This window comes from Anoplolepis gracilipes, chromosome 15, assembly GCF_047496725.1.
Source record: "Anoplolepis gracilipes chromosome 15, ASM4749672v1, whole genome shotgun sequence".
Lineage (NCBI taxonomy): Eukaryota > Metazoa > Arthropoda > Insecta > Hymenoptera > Formicidae > Anoplolepis > Anoplolepis gracilipes.
The window spans coordinates 1,713,877-1,736,628 of record NC_132984.1 but is presented as its reverse complement, the minus strand read 5'-3'; the positions used below and the strand labels follow the sequence as shown (position 1 = coordinate 1,736,628).

Sequence of the window (22,752 nt, the reverse complement as noted above, 5' to 3'; positions counted from 1 at the left end):
TTTTGGAATTGATCACCTAATTCTCTCTCTTGAACAAGTGCAAATGTTTACACAATCTAATTAAGAGTCTATTTTTAAACTTTAATAATTTTCTTCTAATGTCTAAAAATTTTTTTAGAGTCACAAAACGATGAGATTTAATAAACAGGATTAAGTTCATTTACGATTTGAAAAATAAATATATGCTTCCATAATTTTGCGTGATCAATTCCTTCATTTCTAGCCTTAGCTTTTTTTTGCCCGTTTTTATTTTGATAAACAGTTCTTATTTTTCACACGCGAGATATACATCTATCAAAGATATATAATAAAAAAAAGTCTATAATAAATTACAAATAAAATATGCTATTTACAATTTATTTATTTCTTTTTTTTGTTGGGAGAATTGAGACTAAAGTACCTGCTAAAGGAATGCTTATTGTAAACTTCAACAAGAGGTTTGTAAAATTTATAAAATTATCTAAAGATATTTGCAAAGATATTTAGCTACACTTTAATATTAAGTTTCTTACTTAGACATAACATATAGGACTTTCAACTGATAAACAATTAATTTAATTCTTCCAACCAAATTTTATAAATCATTACATACTTTTATAATTAATCTATTAAGTATATTAAGCCTTTAGTTGCGATGTACTTTACCTGAAAATTATTTCTTGTGGGATGATAGCCATATTCATAATTTCCACAACTGATAATCAAGATCGAACAAGAGGTTATTTTAACATGTGTATGTGTATATATATATATATATGCCTCTCGCAACTAAAGGATTAACAGATTTTTATAATATTCCCATCGATTCATCACTTGAATAATTTGACGACCTTCCTTCATCGTCTGACAAATTACTATTGGAATCGTCGTTATATTCAGCCTGTATTATTTTTCTATATTCAGCGTAACTGCGTCCATATATCTCTTTATCTTCTTCTTCTCTAGGATCAATATAGGAATATTCATCTTCATCATCATTAGAACAATCGGAATCATAATCTTCATCGCTGAAATCAGTATCAGGATAATCATTTCTCCAATTGGATTCTGCATTTGAATCTTCTGAAGAGGCTTCACTGACATCGTCAGCATCATAATATGGGTAGTCTGGTGGTTCCTGTACCAATATTTCATTGTTCTCAAACCATACATCCTCATCATTAGTTGGTCCACAGTATAAATCAAACACAAAATCTTCAATATCCTAAAATTTCATATATATCCATTTTATTTGTGTCTCATACAGATATATTTTACATTTTACTCAAATATTTGCTCTCTTCCAGAAATTAGTTTATGTATACATATAATTTCTTTCTTTTATTTTTATATTTAAAGAATTATATGTATACTTTTTTATTTAGTTTCATGTTTACTTCTTATCATATCGAGCTACTTGTTTTGTTTGCAATAAAAAATTAATGTTTTAATTTAAATCTTTATTTAAAAATATACAGATTGCAAATATTAATGTAAATATTTTTGCAGCAATTTTTATATGACTCACCTCTGTTTGTTGTGCATTCTGCTTTGCTGTACCGGAAACACTCCAGGAATCCTCTACATCTATGAGCGTCAGCCATTTATCCTCTGTCTTTTCTTCATTTAACATATCCTGAGAACGCTGACAATTAACAACTTTGTACCTTTCTACCAATGGATCTGCTCCTATCCATTTCTTGTTTGAAATATTTGCAGAATAACTGGCATCACATGTCCGTTTGACACCAATTTTCACTAATTCTGCATGAATTTGGGGCATAACTTTGGCTACATGTTGCGCAACATCTTCGGTCTGAAATTAGATATTTCACAAAATGTTGCAATATTTTTAATGAATCAATACTCGTAGTGTTTCATTCGTTAAATATTAATTAAAATTAAAAAATTAGTTTGAGTAGTCTAGTTTATAAATTTTTTACACAATTTAAGATAAATAACTGTTTTAAAAATATACTTCTAAAAAGGCCTCCCCCTTGTCCAAGTTTCAAGAATTCAGTTGCAAAATATAAAAGATGAGAAATGATCTTTATACAATGCTTTATTATATATGTATATCATTTTATATGTATATATACACATTTTCATTCACATATATATATATATACACGCTTCCTTTTTAATGTTTTGTAATTATGGAATTAACCTAGATTTATAAGTTGAAATCGCGATCTATGGGTGCGCAGAGGATATTTCTGATAGCGATACGCGTTAACTGTATTATATAAATCATTCTCACCGGATCTGTGAGCGTCCCAGCAAATTGAACGACCGTTTGGATGGCGGGCTCGCTCTCGTCCAAAACGGGCGACCCAGTTCTCGCACGTTTACACGCGATCACCAGTTTGTCGAGCGGACTGTCGGAATTTTTGCGTTTCACGCGCAAAACTGCTGTCATTTTCGATGCGTAAATTATCTTGCCCTTGATTAATTTTCGTTTACCAATTGTCACGCTACTTGCAAAGGTGCGCAATAGTAATATCCTTTAGACTTCTTCCTCCTTCCTCCTCGTTTTGCGTTTTGCTACGGATGGAATTATGGAATTATGGAGTATATAAATCCTCCATTTGACAAAGTGACAGCTAGAGTGGTAACTCAAGTGCACGTTTTAGTTTAGGACGTTGGAGTGAATTTTTGATTGGTCTTTGACTATAAGTTGGTTGTTAAAGTCACTAGATTTATATAGTGACTTTAACTTATATAATTAAAGGTCAAAATAAAGTAGCGTTTGGTAAACTAGAAATTTTTCCTCCTTTTCTCCTGATTGGTCAGTTAAATGCCACTTTACCTCATTGGTGGATTTTCAAACGCACCCTTGCGCGAAAAATCTTAGGACCTCATGCTTGCACGTGCTTGCATCAATGCAAATCATTTATTTGACAAATATATACGTAAGTTCTCTCTACTTTACTGTTGTATTAAACGCTTGTATTAATCATCGATGAGTTAAATGTGATAGAAGAAAGAATTTTATAAGCGTCTGAATTTATGATAAATGAAATCTTTAAAGTACATTATTTTGTTAGAGGTTACCCACTTATTCTTTTTATTTATTTAGATTAAAAATGGCTACATCATTAGCGGCGCAACTTAAAAAATTAAGAACTCCGCAGACGAATTTATTGCTGCAAGATAAGAAACGTCCAAGTTTACTGTTTGATCCAAAGGAAGCTGCAAATTTTGACAGAGACACTGTATTGAGTATAGGTTAGTTTCTTGCTGACAAAATTTTATACACATTTTTATGAATAATATTATACATTTTTTGTTTGGCGATTAATTTTTACATCAGATTCTGTTTTATATTTAATCGTTTTAATAAGCAAATTTTGAAGGATTATAGAATTTGAAAGCAATATAAAAGTTTAAAAAGATATTTTTTTAAATTATAGAGATTTTTTTTTTGGACCTTTATATAATATGTTTATCTAACTTTTATTTATTTTATATTTAAATAATAATTCTGAATAACATGAAATTTTATGCAAAAGAGAATATTTATGCTTGTAAAATATAAATCTCTAAACAAATTTCTAATTACATATATTTAATCACATATTTCTATCTATTTAGGTCAGCATGGTCTGCAAGAATTAGTAAAACTCTCCGTATTCTTTGAAGACTTTAACACAACATTATTTGCACAGAGCACTGTAAACTTTGAACGTGCTGTTCAAGATGCTACAGTGAACAAAAAACTAGATGCAGAGATTGCAAAGTTTCTGTTGTTACTCTCTCCTTATTTTTTATTGAGTGCATCACACAAAGCTCTGGAATGGCTGATATACAGATACTATATTCATCAATACAATCAAGATCAGTTTATACTTTTGATTTTGCCATATCATGAAACTCGAATATTTGTCAGGTATGTATTATTGAAATAAGATATCAGAATGAAATCAACTTAAAAACATAATGTTTAATTTGCATCATTTGTTAATTTCTCATTTTTTTCTTAAATGTTAATTTCATAATATTGTGCAATAATTATACATAAAAAATCCAAAATTTTAATTAAATTTTTTCATCTTATTAATTGTATATATATTATTTATTGTATATTTATTATTTCATATATATATATGTACAAATATTATGTTGAAAATGTTATATTTTAATCTTAACTTTTTATGAAAGCATTATTCTTCTTTTAATATAACTGTACATTTGTAATTATAAAACAATTAAGTTTTTTTTCTTAAATTTGCCAATTTTTTTTTTTAAGAGCTCTGCAGTTGATAGATTTGTCAGACGAAGGTGACAAATGGCATTGGCTGGCGCCTCTGCAGAAACGTGGTGTACCATTAACTTCGGGTACTCTTGTTAATCGCGTGAGCACTGACAACGGACTTCTGAAGATGTTGTGCAGTCATGTGATATCCGCTGTGGAGACTTATTCTACTCAGGCGTCCTGTTTAACCACTTTGTACGCCTTTTACACCACTGTAATATTGGGCATGATTGAACAAGTATTTGTTACAGAGGTTCAAGTGAATCATTTGTTGCCAACTCTACTGTACAGCCTGAAAAGTCCCATTCCCGATCTTGCTTCTAGCAGCTACATGATCATCGCAAGACTGACAATGAAGGTAATTTAATTTTCTTTATGTGTGTGCTGGTTTAATTTTTGTTTTTTTATTTATATATATATATTTATTTTAAAAATTTGCTTGGTTAATAAATCGATTTTATAGTACAGTATAAATATTTCTACAAAAATATATAATATTTCTACAAATTTAGATTATTTATAGATGTTATAAATGATGATAAATTTTTGGAAGTTTATAAAGAGAAAAATAATATTTGCCTTTAAAAAATTATATTAGTTTTTCGCAAATATTAACGTTACTAAAATTAAAATATAACGTTATTACATTATTACTTTTATTTTTTTATTATTAAAATATAAATTTTATATCATTTTATTTTTTTGATATTGTTGAAATATATATAATATTAATTACGTGTGTATGAAATTTATAGGTGAAATTTAACACCGATACCACAGAAAAATTGCTGCTGAAGATTTTCAAAAAGACACATCTAAAAGAGGAAGCTACAGTTCTTCTGCTTCATCTCTATCAATCTCCGATTAATCGATTGACTGTTTTACCACAAAGTTTAGTTCTTCAACTATCGAATTTATCTTGGTTTGTGGAAACAATTGTCAAGATTCATTCGTCGGGCGTTAATACATCACAATTCATCGTATGTTTTCTTCAGGCAGCTTGCCAAGTCGTCATCGAAAATCCTGAGGATACTGTCGATGTTCAGAATATGATCGGCGACATGCTATTACGCATCAATTTAGACAATGACGCAGTGGATGCAATTTTGCCAAGTATACATACGTTTCTCAAGAATGAGACTTCGAAGACAGCAAAGGACTTTTCAGCGAGGTTTTATAAAAATCTTGAGAGCAATTATCCAGAAAGGTTTGACAAGTATCTGAAAAAGCTGATGAAGCAGGGCGACAAAGACTCTAAGAAAACGTTGCACTTTCTTACTTCTTGGCCTTTTTGTACCAAAGAGGCACAGGATTCCGTTGAGATTCTAAATAAATTGACGCACATCAGCGCTGAGCAACGAGTGGTCGCCCTCGAGATTCTTGCTAAGAACAACGTGAATGTACCTGAGAGCTTTCGCGAAATGATGACTAGTACGCTTCAAGCTAGATTCTACGACAGCGACATTAATGTCGTGAACACCTTATTGTCTTTTACCACGAAGAGACTGATCAGTTTACTGCCCACGGATACCCTGGTGGATGAATTGTTGGTCTTGTTATCAACATGTCACACATCGTCAAGGAAAATGCTGGCTAAACCAGCACTGAAGATACTTTTGGAGCTTTGCGAAGAAAGTGATGATACCAGTATCTTTATAACGGCCTTGCCGTATCTATTTCCTGCCACGAATAAGGATGTAGAGGTCGCCATGGAGGTACTTCGTTCGAACTTTGCCAAAAATAATACATATATGCAACATATATTAGAGGACATTCGCAAATCTAAATTAGTGAATGCTGAAGCGATTACTTCCACTGCTTTTCACAATATTTTGAATCACGAGTTACTACCACCTACGGAGGACATATTGAATTCTATGCGGCAACAGATCTCGCACGGCGACGCGGCATCTTTATTTTTTAACATGATTCTATTAGGATCAGTCTGTAGAGTACCTGTAGGTTCAATGCCGGCCAAAACTGCGCGCGACGTTATCGAGATCGCCGCAAAGATGATTAAGACGTACTCGCGCGTTAAATTATTGCGCGATTGCAACAATATTACTGGTAACAACATCCTGATGGCATTAACACTTACATCCGAGGGTATCCTGCCGTTGCAGGTAGGTACTTATGTTCTGGAAATGGTTCACAGACGATTAAATATCAAGTCTGACTCGAAACTTGATTTTGATAACAACGCAGAGAGAAGTAATCTAATCTTGCGACTTCTGGAGATGTTCATCGAAGGTATGAACAATCGTCATTGGCGGAAACATTATTCCAGATGCCTGCAGATTTTCTTTCAACTTCACTTTTCTACGGTAAAGGATCTTATCTGTTTCCTCGCACAGCTCTATGTAGAACCCATTAAGGTGCAGACGTCCTATCACTGTCTGCAAATCTCCTTGCTATTGTTGAACGTGTGCAAATCTGTTCAATGGGCGTTTCAAGATCAGGACTTCGTAACTAATCTGTTGCTCTCATTGGCAAGACGCAACAATGATTGTAGAATGGTGGCGTTAGAAATTCTAAAGAAATTGACGCAGACTTTCAGCTTCACCACAGAACCATTCTTCGTATTGCTTCAAGAACTAGCAACAAGGAGTACTGAGTTTTCTCAAGACCCTGACCAGCTCTCTCTGAGCCTCTATGTTCTTCTCTCGCCTGATCCCGATGTATCTTATCAAGTGAAACAACGTAAAAAGCTGCAGCAGGCTCAAAAATTGCTGTTCAATATGGTGATGCAGCAAGACGAAGCATCAAAAATTCCTATGTACCGTAGATCGCAATTGCTTGACGTGTTAGTACACGTTAACAGTGCTGAAATTCTCCAACAACTAGCACCGTTAGGTCTTCAACTTCTACAGAAATTAACGGAGGATCCTAAAAATAAATCGGCTGCTAGTGCTTTGCGAAATATATTACAACGTTTCAATTCAATTACAGTCAGCGCTTTGAATAATCAAGAAGTATGGTCATTATTCGAAGCGAGTATTTTGACGCACGAACTTCGAGCGGTCACGGAATCCGGTGAGCAAAAATCACCGAGCATTGTATTGTTGAAGCAGATTGACGAAATATTCTTTGAGAGGGCCGGTAAAATATCTAGCGATTTTCAAGCAAAGATCTTGTCGAAGATGTTGGACGTGGTGACCGATTGCGAGATCAGTAGCGTAATCTCTGCCGTTGGCAGAGCGATCCGTCGAATTCGCATCGATGCGACACTCGTAACGTCAGAATTGCAGACGATGAAACTGAAGAGCCAGGAGGAATCAACCGACCTGGAAGCGACGGCGAGCGCGAGAAAGCGGAAGAAACGGCAGAGTCAGATTCAATTGGCGAATCCGGCGATGGTGCATGGTCGAGCATGGAAGCGCGGCGTCGCTCTGCTGGAATTTATGCAATGCGCTGATAACATCGAGCACGAAGAATTACTCTACAAAGTGCTGTTCGATCTGCTCAACATCTGTTTGAGCTTGGAGGAGCAGAGCCCGGTCGAGTATACGAACCAACTGATTCTCTCGACAATCCATCGGCTGATGACGAAAGGACTACCAGTGCGTGATGCTGATTCGCAAATCGCACTCATCACTAAATGCATTAGAACATCGCGTAATCCACAGACACATCATCATGCGCTACTCGTATTAGTTGAATTGTTGAAAAGCGTGCATGTGCATCGCGCTCTTCTCAACATTATGCCAATTTTCACATTTATGGGCAGTACAGTAGTGCGCCAGGATGACGCCTATTCTATTCAGATCATTTCCAAAACCCTGGAAACGGTGGTGCCGATTGTGAACGCAGCCGATAACGAGATACACGCCTGCGAATTGCTAAGAACCTTCGTCGTCTCTCTACCGCATATCCCCGAGCATAGACGGACGCCACTCTTCGTCAAACTGCTGCAACTTCTCGAGAACCATTTATACTTATATTATCTGCTCACATTCGAAAATCATGTGATGAAGCTTGCGAATCAGAGGACCGAACAATCAGCGCAACAATTAGATTTTGCTCTTCAGGTGTCCCAAGAGTTTTTACCGCAGCAATTGCTTGAGGTTAGTCATGATTAGTTAATTAGTAATGATTAATCTTGTTGAATAAAAAACATCTTTGAATTTTTGAAATTTTAATAACAGGAATAAATTTTTTTTAAGAAATAATATATAAGTAAAAGAGCATTATTTTTATGTATTGAGAGATAAAATAGAAATCTTTTCTAGATTTGCGTGAAGGTCATCGAGTTCATCAAGGTTCTCCCAATTGATATCGAGGATGAACAGGGGAGAAAGGCGGCGATAAAGTTCCCATATAAATACATTTATGACGTGACAAAGTCAATGCCGAAAAGTCTTCGGCATTATAAGATAACGGCCGTGCAATTCCTCAGCAACCTCTTATCATCTCAGAATTTCATTAATCGCGTAGCCGTGCTGAGTCAGGAGGAGGCGAACGAGATGAATGGATACTATGATCGTCTAACGATCGAAATAATTTTGTTTATTCAGATTATTTCAAAGACCGCCGATCAACATCAGAATAAACCGAGCGCTAAATATTGGAAAGTGTTACTGCATCATTTATATGACTTGCTGGATAAAGTAAATAATTTACTGCCAAACGCTCTGTTCTTGAAGAGTATCAAGAACTTGTTGGAACATGAACTATTGTCTGTTAATAAGAAGGCGCTGGAACTGTTGAACGCGAGATTATCTCAAAGGAAATTTAACGATGAAGATCACATTGATCTTCTGAGCCTAATCAAATCTTTGATGAACTTCTTGGACAGTGATGTGAAGGCCGAGAGCCCAGAACAAGAGATTGTTCAACAGACGGTGCTGATATCATTGAAACATTTAGCGAAACTGCTAGCTATTGATCATCCCGCTGTTTTTAAACCGGTATAACTAATTCTATAAAATTTATAAAAATAATTATTTCAATATTACGTGCCTGATTGATTATGTTTAACATTATTAATAATTATTCGCAGATTCTGGATATGACGACAGAATTACTGCGATCGAAAGATGGTCCAGTATTAGCCAGCGCGGCGTTATGCGTCGCAGAACTATGCAGTTCTATGAGAACGCATGCTCTATACTCGCTGAATAAATTCGTGCCAGCGATTTTAAAGTTACTGGAAACTCATTGTCATCAGGACCATCACGTGCCAGACGTGATGGTCATCAGCATCGTAAGTGCCTTGCAGAAAATAGTGGAGTCGTTGGGAAATTTCCTGTCACTCTATTTGGATCAACTCTTGTCTGAATTGACCACGTTAAGTTCTCTGTACACGGATACAGAGCATCCAAAGGTATTTATAATTTCCATTTCTATCAAGAGTCTTAAGATACAGAAAGTTAGTCTTATCTTTCATGTAGCAAAATTAATCTTAAATATCGTGTTTTATAAAAAATGACATTTTCTGTATCACAATCAATTAATTATTATTATTTGTAAAAATATATTTCTAATGTTTCACAGATTTTGTCTTGTTAAATTTTAATCGAATCCTTTTGAAATGTGATTGTTTCACATATTATATTGTTTGTGCAGATCGATGTTATAGTTTCACGACTGAAATTGACGACGCAAAAGTTATCAAATTGTATACCTCTGCGAGTGTTGCTGCCAGCTGTCAATAGGACTTATCAGATCCTATTACATAAAAAATCTTATCAGTGTATACCATCGTTGATGAGCGTACTAGCTGAGTCGTTTGAAAACGTGCAACCGGCGGACTTGAAGGTAGAAATTGACAATCTTGCCACCTTCTTTCTGGAAGTATTTCAATTTCGAGAACATATCGAAAACATCGAAGATAAAATGAAGACGGACGAGGATGTCGAAATTACTTTGAAAGATATCGTTGCAGTCGAAGAAAGCGCCAGTAAAACATTGGTAGCGTTGGTTTTGAAATTGAGCGAAGTAACTTTCAAGCCGTTATACAATAAATTCTATGGATGGGCAGCGAATGATACGCAACACAAGCACCGAAACATAACTTTCTACAGGTATAAAAAATCAATTTCAGACAAGCATATATATGATTACTTTAATAAGATATGATAATGCGATCTTTTCATTTCTCAGACTATCGGCGAATATAGCGGAATGCTTGAAATCTCTGTTCGTCCTCTTCGCCGGACTCTTTCTGAAGCACGCGGCGTCGTTGTTGAATAGCAACAACACATTCGTCACAGACAGTCCACAGGAACTGACACTTCCCGACGAGTCGAGCAGAATCGAACTGGTAGAGGCGATTTTGCTGACGCTTCACCGAGTTTTCAATTACGACGCGCATAATTTCGTTAGTCAAGATCGATTCGAGATCCTCATGCAGCCAATAGTGAACCAAGTAGAAAACACGATGGGCACGAAAGAAGAATACGAGAGTCGAGCCAATCAGCTCATCGTACCTTGCATAGCCTCCTTTGCCAGTGCTATCCCTGACGACTCGTTGCACAAACAGCTGGTTTATCAGATATTGCTAAAGACTAGGCATGCAAAGCCTTATGTTAGAAGTACTGCGTTAAATGCATTGGTAAGACAGGACATCACGATTAAATTCTTTATTATTTGAATAATTTGGATAACATAATTACATATTGCGAGCGGCAGTTGTTTATTTTAACATTTATCGAGATATCAATTGATCGTTAGTATCATACTAACAATAAGTAAATTTGATAATTTAATGTGTAAAGAATTAGTTATAAATACTAAAAAATTATTTTAATATAATTAATATAATAAAAAATCATGATATATATACATAGGTGGAAATCGCGAGAAAGCTTGGGGAAGATTTTATGCCACTGTTGCCAGAAACTGTGCCATTCTTGGCGGAATTGTTGGAAGATGAAGATGAGATTACGGAAAAGTGCGCGCAAAATGCTGTTCGTACTTTGGAAGATATTCTAGGCGAGCCTTTACAGAAATATTTTTAAATTTCACATAAAAAATGTAAAAAGAAATATAAACGTGTAAATATTAATTATATATTAGTTCTATTTTCAAATAAACATAAAAATTTATAATCGTATAATTATATAATTTATAATTATTTTCTTTTTCAGTTTATGATATTTGTAAAATGGTTATATCTACTTAAAATGAAGTAATAGAAATTTATTTAAAATTAAAGTAAATTTATATTATATTTCGTGAGTATAAAATAAATAATTAAAAGATGTCACAAATAAAAAGTTAACAAATGTATGCGAATGATTATTTGATAAGCAAAAGAAATTTTTTTAGTTTTTGAAAAATTAATAGGTGATGTCTTTTAATTACCAGGTTACATAATCAGCTGATTAAAAATTTTAATCCAAGACAAAAATGATAACATAAATACACAAACAATTACTAAGAAAACATTGATTTATTTTTAACTTATCCACAAATTGGACGAAATATAGAATATATATTATTTCCTTATATTATAGTACAGAGTAAGTGTGTACGTAAAGTCATGATGTAGTAGGCTCGTAAGTTATACAGTATCGAACCAATATAGTCCGTTTATATTTAAAACGGCACCTGAGAACACTGGATCTTGTTTTTTAGCTCTAAAAGTAGCTGTTTATATTCTTGAATATTTCTCTAAATGAAATTTTAAAAAGTATGTTTAAAGATGCATTTGTTTTACACATGACATGAATCGAATATATTTAAATACGCGAGAAAAATGAGTAGCAGATGCTTTGTTGTTTGCTTCAAAACATGCTATAAAATGAATTTTTAATTTATTCTCTGAATTTTCCTGCACTTTTAATATTATGAACACAATGTTGTTTAATTTTTCTCGAATATATAAAGAAAATTTCAGAATTTAGACAGCCACTTTTTGCACTAAAATGCACAGTAAAATCACGTGCGACATCGTCCTTGAATGCTATGAAAAGACATTTTTTTTTCTCTGCTTTATCGAGCGTGACTTGTATTAATTGCGTCGAACCATCGCGATAACTTTGAAGTCTTCAAAAATCGACTTTGTAGGAGACGTTTTTGCAATAACTTCCATGTGGACTTCGATGATTCCTCGCCGATACCAGTAGCCACTGGTATGCAATTAGTCCGGGTTCCTGGAAGTCACACTTGGGGCACATCCGCCGGACCTCGAAGGGCCATTTCTTCGTTTTGCGTCGAGGCTGGAAGTCTTCTGAAATGAAAAAAAAAAAAAAAAAAAGATTTAGTATTATATTTCTCTCGCTCGTATATCTCGTTTAATTAATGTGATTTTTCTGTAAAAATTTCATTTTAATATACATAGTATATCAAAGTAAAAATTAAAACTCGTGATACATTTCTCGTCTTTTTTATCGAAAACTATTTCACATGAATTTGCGAATCTGCGTGCATCGCGTGTCGCTATTTAAAAATATAAAACGCATTATATACTTTGTACAATTTCGCGTAATTATGAAAATCAAATTGTAACATAGATCAGATGCTTCTAATTAGTGTAAATCAATTCAGTAATTAATTCAGGCAATCTCTTTAAAAAAAAAAAAAAAAAATATGTACGTTCAAAAATTCGAACGAAACTAACTACTCGTTACATTTTATTTTATTCGCTTACTCATATTCCGTAAAATTATATATCCGCGTGACGAAATCATGTTGAAAACACGCGAGCGTTACAAAAGTTATTTTATATATATATTTATTGTGTATACATTCCGATCGTGCTCGGTACCGAGTGAGTGTGTTTACATTCCTACGTTTTTTTTCGCGCGACGCGCGCGCCTACAGCCGGCGCCTCGAGCCTCGAGCCTCGAGCCTCGACTAGCGGCTGTGTCCCGTGTCATTGACGCGTCAGACACGAGACGCTGCGCATGTATCACCTCCTCCGTCCGCGATAAGTACGTAGAAAACTGCGAGAACGATACTTTCCCACGAATGATCATCCCCGCATAACGAATGTGAGCGATATCTTGTAAGTGAGCATAATAATGACACGGCTAGCTACGGTCCGAAATATCCAAATACGTCATAAGTACATTGATTCGTTTGTCACGTAGGAATTGAAACTATAACGGGGAATCAATATTTATCGTCTCATCGTACGGCTTATTTATCCATAATTAGTATCTTTTATATTTGAACTTTTCTTGTGTCATCAAGTATAAGATTATACAATTTGAATAATTATTGCATTTTTGAAGAGAGAGAGAGAGAGAGAAAGAAAGAGAATGTTTTACGCGCTCTCTCTCTCTCTCTTTCTCTTTCGATATATTTCGTCAGATATTTGAACTTCCGTATTAATTTAAATACATTCGCTCGCCATTTTGGCTGGGAAAACCGCCATACACGAGCTGGTATATTTACATGATTTATTAATAATACGTGATTTGCAGGATTTATATAAATGTAGGAAATACGTTGTGCATTGCCGATTATGAAATATATAATTTTGATCGATACATTATTATTATTATTATTATTAGTCATTGATTCGATTTTGCACGGTATTGCCAATTCTAAAACTTAAATGTAACAAAAGCATCGTGCGTTAAAGTTTATGTACGGGTGAAGTTTATAGCAAGTACTAACGTGACGTAACATGACGTAACGTGACGTCACGCGTTGGGCCCACTCATACGTTATCCGTTGCAATAGTCAAGTGACGTCGCGAGTGTGGTAAGGATAATATTCGTATTTTTGTATCGCGTGTGTAGAATAGTAAAAAAAAATAAACGCGGCGGGACTGTCGTTCAAAGTGTCGCGCGTGTCAGTATCGTATTAATTAGTGCGCGTATGTTCTTAATTAAAGTCGTTGGCGAATTATCGTATAAATGTGTGTGCGCGCGCGTGCCTCTCATAAAGAAGAAGTAATTTAATTTAATGGAGGATCAGGAGAGGAGAGAAAGGCTAAGATGACGTCAAATATTGGCTGCGCAACTGTGAGTAAACAATATTATAACTTTTTTTTATTTATCATTTGTTAATTGTTAGATATTGATTGTTCGTTCATTTCTGCGACATTGTGTCACATTTTATGGTAATATATTATATTTCAAAAGTTGAACCAATATAAGTACGTATAGGTATGTATATTTTACAAAGTAAAATTGATTCGTTTGTCTTCTAAGAAATTTAATTATTTAAGAGCTATAATATAAAATTAGTAAAATTATTATACGAGGAATATATTCAAAATTAAATAATAAAATTTAATTAAAATTTAAAATTACATTTCTTTTAATTATTTTCATTATTATTGTCATTGATTAATTTTTCTTACAAAACGATCGAGTCTAGTCGTATCAAATACATTCACATTGTCAATTGCTATTTTTCATCTATTTATATTTCGTATAATCTATATTTAGCAAATATTTCAATGAGATAGAAGTTCAATGAGATGAAACGAGTTCACTTACCTCTTTCTAAATTGGAAGATGATATAAACAATGATTGCATTGCCGACGAACAGCAAAGCAATTAGAACCGTTGGCAGCACAACGTCTGTAACGTAATAAAGATTTGATTAAAATCGATTGGTTTACGTGCTGTCATCGTGTTGATTCAATTTAGTTGTATACTTTGATCGTGTCCATTCAAAACCTCTTAAGAATTACTATCAGTATTATTGTTATATGTAAATACTAATAATATCATCGAGATTGTTTGACATTTATATTAATGTGTGTGTGGATTAATAATATAAAAAGTTAATGTTCACGCGCGATATATTCATACTGATAATAAAACCGTCAATTTGATAATATGAAATATTTATATCAAACACATTTTACACGTGCATAACATAAAACATGTTTCATTGGAATATATTTATATTAAAAATATGATAAATTTCTATTTATATTAAGTTGATTATTAATTATATATATCTTACATATAATCATAACATTAACAGAAGTGTCCTTTGATGAGAGAAACTGATATATTTTGCCATAACAATATATATTTAAAATAATTTTTAATTAGTTACATGTTATTAATTATATTAGGTAAATGTTAATTTTTTTTAAATACTTTATCTTTAAAGATAAAAATAATTGGATTAAAATAATGTATCATTAACAATAAATCTGATAAGATATCGATATAATAATGAGATGTTTACTTCGATATAAAAATTCGTATAAGATATATATATATATATATATATATAGAAAACATGAAAACTATTATACTGATAGTAATTCTGCGAGAGGCTTATCATTTAGATCTCACGTCATCTCTCGCCGACCATTATCAATTGTAGCTGAACTTTGGACACTACGGTGAGTAACTGACCAAAGTTTCTTTTAGTTTACAAGCCTGTTTATTGATTTATAATTCGTGCACTTTCGTCATGTCGTCATCTTTCAGCGCCGTTTGTTTCTATCAAAATTTTTATGCTATGTTTGATATAAAAGCTGCGAATTAATTACAAATGGTATACTTAAAATCAGTTATAAACAATACATTTTAATGCCAATTATAAATAATATATTTAATAATTCTTTTCTTATAATAGCCTGACATGAGTTATGAAATAAATCTTGTGACATAAAAAAATAGAATTGTTTTATTTTTATATTTTGACTATACAATATATTTTGTGCTATTTTGAGTCACAGATTACGTTCTTAATTTAACGTTCGTTTATCATATTCAAATTTCTAAGCATACTTCATGTTTAAAAAAAGTCTCTTTGTACCTACAGAAGCATATTGAAATATTGAGTATTATATATTATGTACATAAATTGACGATATAGACATGACGAAGCTCGATTTATATTACCAAGCGAACTTGGTATAAATTTATATTCGTTCGACATTATCTTCGAGCAAAAACCGCAGTAAATACAAGTTTTGCATATGCAATCAATAATGCAAAAAATTAATTATTTTTGCAAGCGGTCTTTGGATTGAAATTGCGGACTGCAATAGTATTTTGATTTCGCTACATAAATGTATCTAGGCAATTTCCATTGATAAAATGTACAAATAACAATAAATAAAAATAACCAAGAACTATTTTATAATTATGTTTGACTGTATTTTATCGCGTTATTTGGACTTTTTGAAGCTAAAATTTCTTGAATAATTGAATCTATTTGAAGTTCGTATTGAAAAATATTATCACTCGCAATCAATGATCTTTTTAATTTTCTACTTTATCTTATCATTAATTATGTAAGAAATTTAATCGCAATGTTTCTTTTCAATAATTCTTTATTACTTTGTTGTATAGTTGACTAAAGTTGAAATTAGATAAAATAAAAATTTTACCCCAAGATTTTTAACTTGATATTAATTTAATAGGAGAAATACATAAAATTTTGAAAATTTTTTTTATAAATAAAAAATATATTAATTGTAATTTTTTTTCTAAAAGTTATAAATATTAATTTTCCTTTTAAAATGGTAACAAATTTCATTAAAGTAAAGATCAATTATTATTGCATAAAAGTATCGTCAAAAAAGAGAATCTGCCTAAATTAAGTTTTTTTTTTATAAAATATCTGTACTTAGTTTTCAACAATTTTTATTAAAGCATTTCTTGTAATAAAAGTTACATATTTCACCATATTATTAAATTCTTTGAAGTTCCTTGTATTTTAATATCGTCTCATATTTTTGCTGGATTATACATATTCACACAGATTAAAACATATAACTTCATGAAGTTGGCCTTTGCTTCGAAAAAATATTTTACTGCAATTTTGCTTTAATGAAATTATTTAAAATTATAAGAGGAGTGAAACGTTTCTCAATTTACGTGACAACAAGCATTTATATGTCACAAATTCACGAAACACTGGCGTCACTTTGATAACACATCAGATTCAGATAACATAGTAATAATTTGGAACGATTATCAGATTAATCAATCACAACTGTCAATCAAGATTGAATCAAATAGTAATCTTGCGAACGTAGAAACCGTCATCACGTTATGCTACGTAAAAATATAAATTTAGTTCACTGACCTACGACGTAGTCCGCTTGCTTCATCATGGCCGATTGCGCCGAATCCATAATGGGGTTGCTGCTACCACTCGCGACTGCGTCCTCGCCACGTCCTATTCTTACCCCCGTCCCGAGAATATTGTCCCCAGACAGGCTTGACAGATGATGATGTTCGTTCTCCGTCTTTAGGATCACCGCTGATGTGGCTGTGAACAAAGTTAGGCCCTTTCGATTTAGCAATCGCGAAGTTGATAAAATAAAATTATATAAGTTGATTTCTCACTTAAAAAAATGTAAACTGTTAAAGTTTCATACGTTGATAGCAATTTTTAAATTAATATCTTTTTTATATTTCAACTTTTCTTGCGTCATAAAGTATAAAGCTGTACTAACACGAGCTAAAAATATTAAGCATTTTTATATACGATACTTAATACAAACTTTAAAAAATTAAAATATAAGAGTACTTTCAATATATAAAAAAAAGTCTACGTTGTTTTTGAAATATCTCTAAAATTATATAGATTAAAAATTTAATATAAAATAATATAAAACAATTTTTATCTCTTTTTTTTATTAGTATTTTATTTTAATATTTGCATATAGAGATAATGCAGTGTATAGTAAATAAATTGCACTTTATCGAATAATTCTTTAATGCAATGCTAAATTTCGTAACGTATAGTCACAATCGAGGATAGCTCTTGGGACTGATAAGTTCGGGATAAATGTCATATATCTAAATGTAATTCAGATTTGCGCGGACAGGTCAACAAATCGCGTGACGACGGTATCGATATTTCGAAATGATACAAGAACAATCGCCCGCGTCGCTGTAACCTTCCATGTATATCGATCTTGACAATCCTGTCTGCGGTCAAGGGGAGGAAATAGCCTGCGTAAGGGTACTTTGTTCGGATCGATAAAGTAATAGGTTCCACGAGGGTAGTGCACGTTGTCACACTCTCACATCATCGGATTAAAGTATTTTGGACTCGTGTATTCTGCTCTTTAACAACAATTACTATATATATTGCCTTTTTACTCCAAAAGCATTAAATTTTACTTTAATCTTATTTAATCCAAAATATATATCTAAAATATATAATTTAAAAAAACAAATACATATGTATAGAGAGAAAATAACATCTGTTTAAAAATGATCCTAAAACTTTTTTTTTGTTTCTTTTTTTTAAATAGATGTCTAAATTTGCTTACGTAAATACTTTAAAAAGTGCAGGCTAAAAAAATAAGATAAAATATATCAGATAGTATCATATTTTCATACTAATAATATAATTATTTTATTCATGTGAAATAAAATCGATTCTATAACAATTGGAAAAATAATATTAAATATTACTAAAAAGACAAAGTTAAAATAGTTTTACTTCTTTTATCAAAACATTAAATCTTGTTAAGAAAATTAAACATTAATGTGCGTTCTAAAATTGTTTATACGCAATATCTCGGTATTTTCTCGGAAACATGTTTGCTAAAAGACTTAAGCAATTTGTTAAATCTAATAATATTAAGCGTAAACATCGGCTTCTCTAGCGTGACTACAATAGTAATGTAGGTTCGAATGATTTCGATGAAATTCACAGATTGGCATGTTGGTAACTGATACTCGCGAGTTATATACCGTTATATATCTCTTCTGATTCCGGAGAGCGCAACTTTTTCTACTGATCTCTCGAGAGAAGCCGAGATCCGTATTCGTGACAACCGGTCATAAAACACATTTACGGTAACGCGTGTTCGTCGTTATTCCGGTGAGCTGCAAAATTTCCCCGGTAGGAACGCTTTTTCCACTTAACATGTCGCGTTACCGTTACCATGAAACGTACCCGGCGATTTATTCGTTCTCCGTTTCTCGATTGCAAAAGCAAAATTTCCAGTCTTGTTAACGTTGAAAAAAAAAAAAAATTCGCGTTCCCTCGGCGCATAGCGGAATCGCAAACGCAATACTACGTTTCGATAAGAGTAATTTAAACGCGTTACGCATGTAATACACGAGTAATAAAGTAGTGTGCGGTTATAAAAAGAGCTTCTTTAGTTATAATTCTAATTTGTCGCTTAACAAATATCAGTTTTTGTAATAAAAAAAAAAAATTTATTCAACTAAACATAGGATAATATAAAGTTGCTAATTTATTATTTTTACAATTTAAATCACAAACTTTATGTTATGATTTACTTTTTTTTCTCTTTCTTTCAATTTACGTAAAAAATGCAATTAACATATTTTATTCAACATTTCTTCGTTAGAAAATTTACAGAAGCAATGCTTTCATCGCACAGCATTGGCTTTCAATCTAACTTTTCCAACGTAGCTGGCACAAACTGTTAATTACAGAATTGACGATTCCCACGAATGATGCTAATATTTACCGGGGCGCGATTGAATTTACTAGAGAACATTCTCGGGAAATCTTGTTCTTGCTTCTTCCTTTGAACTAATTTTCACTCGACGAAGAACCGACACTTTCTTTGGCTACCATGTTACTCACGAGCAAATGCTGGCGCGATAACTATAAATACTGCATTTACACTGTGTCCCAGAATTATCGGATATGTATTCTTGACTACATTTTTAAGTTAATTTATAAGATTTTATATTTCGGTAACAAAAATAATGAGAAATATCATTATTAATCGCATTTTTCATATTATAAATACTGTATATTATTATAATTAAATTAAAATTTTAATTGAAATTCTATGAAAGTAAAATTTCAAGTTAATTAAAGAATGATTTCGTCACCTATTTTTGTGAGGTATAGTTTATTTAATAAAGCCATGATATTTTTATTCCCAATCTTAATTATCAAAAAATTACTGTGTTTGGATATTATTTAATTCCAGCAAACAATCTACAAAAGGAAAAACTCGGAATTTAAGGAAACTCTATACATTTCCATAGAATCTTTTGCACCGAATTGCGAAGTATCTATAGTGAAGCTGGTGTGCATTGATAAGAATAGATAATTTCTAAGAATCGTGAACATTCGCAAAAGTTAATATTAAGTCACTGCGGAAATTTGATCATAGTTTTATTATTTTTAATCAAATATCAACTCTGAAAAGTTAAAATATCTATAAATAGCACAAGTACTTTTAAATGTCGTATTTTTAAATAACTTATTATTTTTTGTTTGTTTGGGTATTATATATAGATTCAAGTTGTTCAATTAAAAAAATAACAAAGAAATTATAAAGTGCTTCTAATGAAACTAAATTATTCAATCAGTTGTCAATATCCTGAAAAAAGCTGAATGAGCTCTTAATTAAAAATTAAGAAAACTTTTTCGTTTTAAATATATCTAAAATACCAATAAAATGGATATTTAAAAATCTTTGGGTTGCTTTTAAGATGTCCTAATACTTGAAAAAAAATCTAATTAAATAGTAATAGTTTATTTTTAATATATTTGAATTAAAATCAAACTAAATAAGAAATTAAATGTCTACATACGTATTCGGATAATTTTATATGGAATTTATAGATGAAATATCGCGGTAAACTTTATATATATATATATATATATATATATACATTTTTCTTTACACGTTCGAAACATTATGTCAACGAGATAAAAAAGTGCTTAAAGGTCAGTCTATTGGAAACACTTTGAAAGTAATCAGTATCATTATATATATCTCGGATATTGATTCTTTCATTCATCAAACTGAGTACGTAAACATGCAAGTGTGCACGCGACAATTGAATGATTTCTATGAATAATTTCCATCGTACGATCATAGAGAAAAAAAAGGCTACACAGAGAGGGACGATATGGAGCAACCCATGTATGTCAATAATCTCTGAGAAGCGTTTGCTCAGCAGAAGCTTGCGATGGAAGGGAATCGTACGATGCGTTATCGCGGCTCAATATGGGAAGATTTCGATGAAATTTACTGATTACACGCAGGTCAAGCCCGATTATCAATGACCTCGTGGTACTTGTGTCACCGTTGCTTTTTTCCTCCTTGTTTTTTCGTGTTTCACGTGTGTAGCACGCACCAGTCACAATGCGAGAATGCAAATGATTTCTTTAGAAAACCAAGAGATAACTCGAGATAAAGCATTCGGAAGCATTCAGGTGCTCGCTTATCATCTCGAAATTTAATCACTTAGTAAATAGACTTAACACTTAGTCGTAATGGCTCATGTTTTAAAGATTTGTTTCTTACGAGATAATAGAGGTGGATAAGAATTAATAAGAATTCTGATAGGGTAAGATAATTCAAGCGATTAAACTATGGACACACTAACTTTTAATTCTCTAATAAAATATTAACTTATTTTAATCTTATCTCTTGTTAGATCTTTAAACTAAGTTATCATGGAAATATGCTATCCAAATTTTATAAGTTCTTAAATGAAGATGGAAATACGTATAATATAATATTTTTTTTTTATTTCTTAATATAAATAAATAAATAATAAAGTAAATTTTGTTTTCAATTTTTATAGAAAAAAGCATGCGTTCTTCTTGGTTCACATTCCATAAATTTTTAAATAAAAATATGAATAATAAGCTGTTACTTTAGCCAGTCAGTTTAAGCTGACTGGCTAAAGTGGTAAATAATAATTTTTTCTTCTCTTATTTTATTAAAAATATTACATACCGCCTCTTAAAATATCGGAAAGATGAAATAATTCGTGCAAATACCGCGTCGTACCGTAAGATACTGAAAGACTTTCTGTTGCTGCGAGCTATCCCGTCTAATCGTCTAAATCATCACCAATTGTCGGCAGCCCCATAATGCAGTTAATCCCCAAACGGTCGGCAAAATGAGGGGACCAGCTAGCCTTGTCTCTAATACAGAGTGGTTTCGTAGAACGACCGCAAAAAGAGAATCTACGCGTTAAGAATTTTCGATACGATATTGCAGCTCAAGTTGTGTAACACATTCTTTCGAGTCTAATAATCCTCATTTATTTCTTTAATATTTTATATATATTATATGTATGTATAGATATTTAATAATATGGTTGTCTAACGTATGCGTAAAAGTATACTTTTTATTGTATTGACATTATTGTAAACATACAAATAGATAAACGTAAATATTCTTTATTGACACGTTATATAGAGACACATTTAATATTTTTCATATTTCTCTGAAGATAGTAATAATTTTTATTCATTTTAATTGACTTTTTACGAATGTCGGAAAAAATAAAATAAAAATATAAATCCAGTAGTTTAGTAAAAATTTGTAATAAAACTGTTTCCAAATATGTGGGTACAATTTATATATATTTGTTCATAAAAAGCCAACTAAAACGATAAAAAAATATTATTGAAGAACTTTAGAAAATATAAATATGATAAATATATCGAATATGTCTATATACATATATAACGTGTCAATAAAGAATATTTATATGTCTATATAATGTGTCAAGAAAAAGAATATTTATACATTAGATATAATAGAGATATATAATATACATAGAGGTACATATATACTTGTACATTTCAAAGCATAAAATAGGAACATTAAAATTTAAAATTTGGAACAAGATTTATTGAGAGAGAATATAAACTCGAATATTTTAATCCA

At 31.9% G+C, this 22,752-nt stretch overlaps 3 protein-coding genes across 5 annotated transcripts in view; 1 reads left to right on the top strand and 2 right to left on the bottom strand.

Annotated features, from left to right (window-relative positions):
- Positions 1-343: 343 nt before the first annotated feature.
- Positions 344-2,576, bottom strand: Fs(2)ltopp43 (female sterile (2) ltoPP43). The gene is made up of 3 exons (XM_072907372.1): positions 2,240-2,576; positions 1,508-1,795; positions 344-1,204 (listed from the first exon to the last, which is right to left on the bottom strand). The coding sequence occupies exons 1-3, from the start codon at positions 2,396-2,398 to the stop codon at positions 788-790; spliced, it is 864 nt and encodes a 287-aa protein (XP_072763473.1). The 5' UTR covers positions 2,399-2,576; the 3' UTR covers positions 344-787.
- Positions 2,577-2,742: 166 nt separating this feature from the next.
- L(2)k09022 (HEAT repeat containing 1 homolog l(2)k09022) lies at positions 2,743-11,507 on the top strand. Of its 2 annotated transcripts, XM_072907343.1 has the most exons (11): positions 2,743-2,891; positions 3,059-3,207; positions 3,574-3,868; positions 4,229-4,592; positions 4,990-8,298; positions 8,464-9,141; positions 9,234-9,557; positions 9,800-10,257; positions 10,337-10,787; positions 11,023-11,229; positions 11,323-11,507. In XM_072907343.1, the coding sequence occupies exons 2-10, from the start codon at positions 3,066-3,068 to the stop codon at positions 11,191-11,193; spliced, it is 6,192 nt and encodes a 2,063-aa protein (XP_072763444.1). In that variant the 5' UTR covers positions 2,743-2,891; positions 3,059-3,065; the 3' UTR covers positions 11,194-11,229; positions 11,323-11,507. The 2 variants fall into 2 exon arrangements, with proteins under 2 accessions (XP_072763444.1, XP_072763443.1); XM_072907342.1 differs by lacking the exon at positions 11,323-11,507 and having other exon boundaries at positions 11,023-11,291.
- Positions 11,508-11,608: 101 nt separating this feature from the next.
- The window catches only part of LOC140674037 (uncharacterized), a 33,699-nt gene continuing 22,555 nt past the window's right edge, over positions 11,609-22,752 (bottom strand). For both annotated transcript variants that reach the window (XM_072907370.1, XM_072907371.1), the window contains exons 8-10: positions 17,196-17,381; positions 14,632-14,716; positions 11,609-12,407 (exon numbers count right to left, since the gene is read on the bottom strand). In XM_072907370.1, the coding sequence (XP_072763471.1) occupies positions 12,338-12,407; positions 14,632-14,716; positions 17,196-17,381 (341 nt within the window). In that variant the 3' untranslated portion in view covers positions 11,609-12,337. The remainder of the gene's footprint in view (positions 12,408-14,631; positions 14,717-17,195; positions 17,382-22,752) is intronic.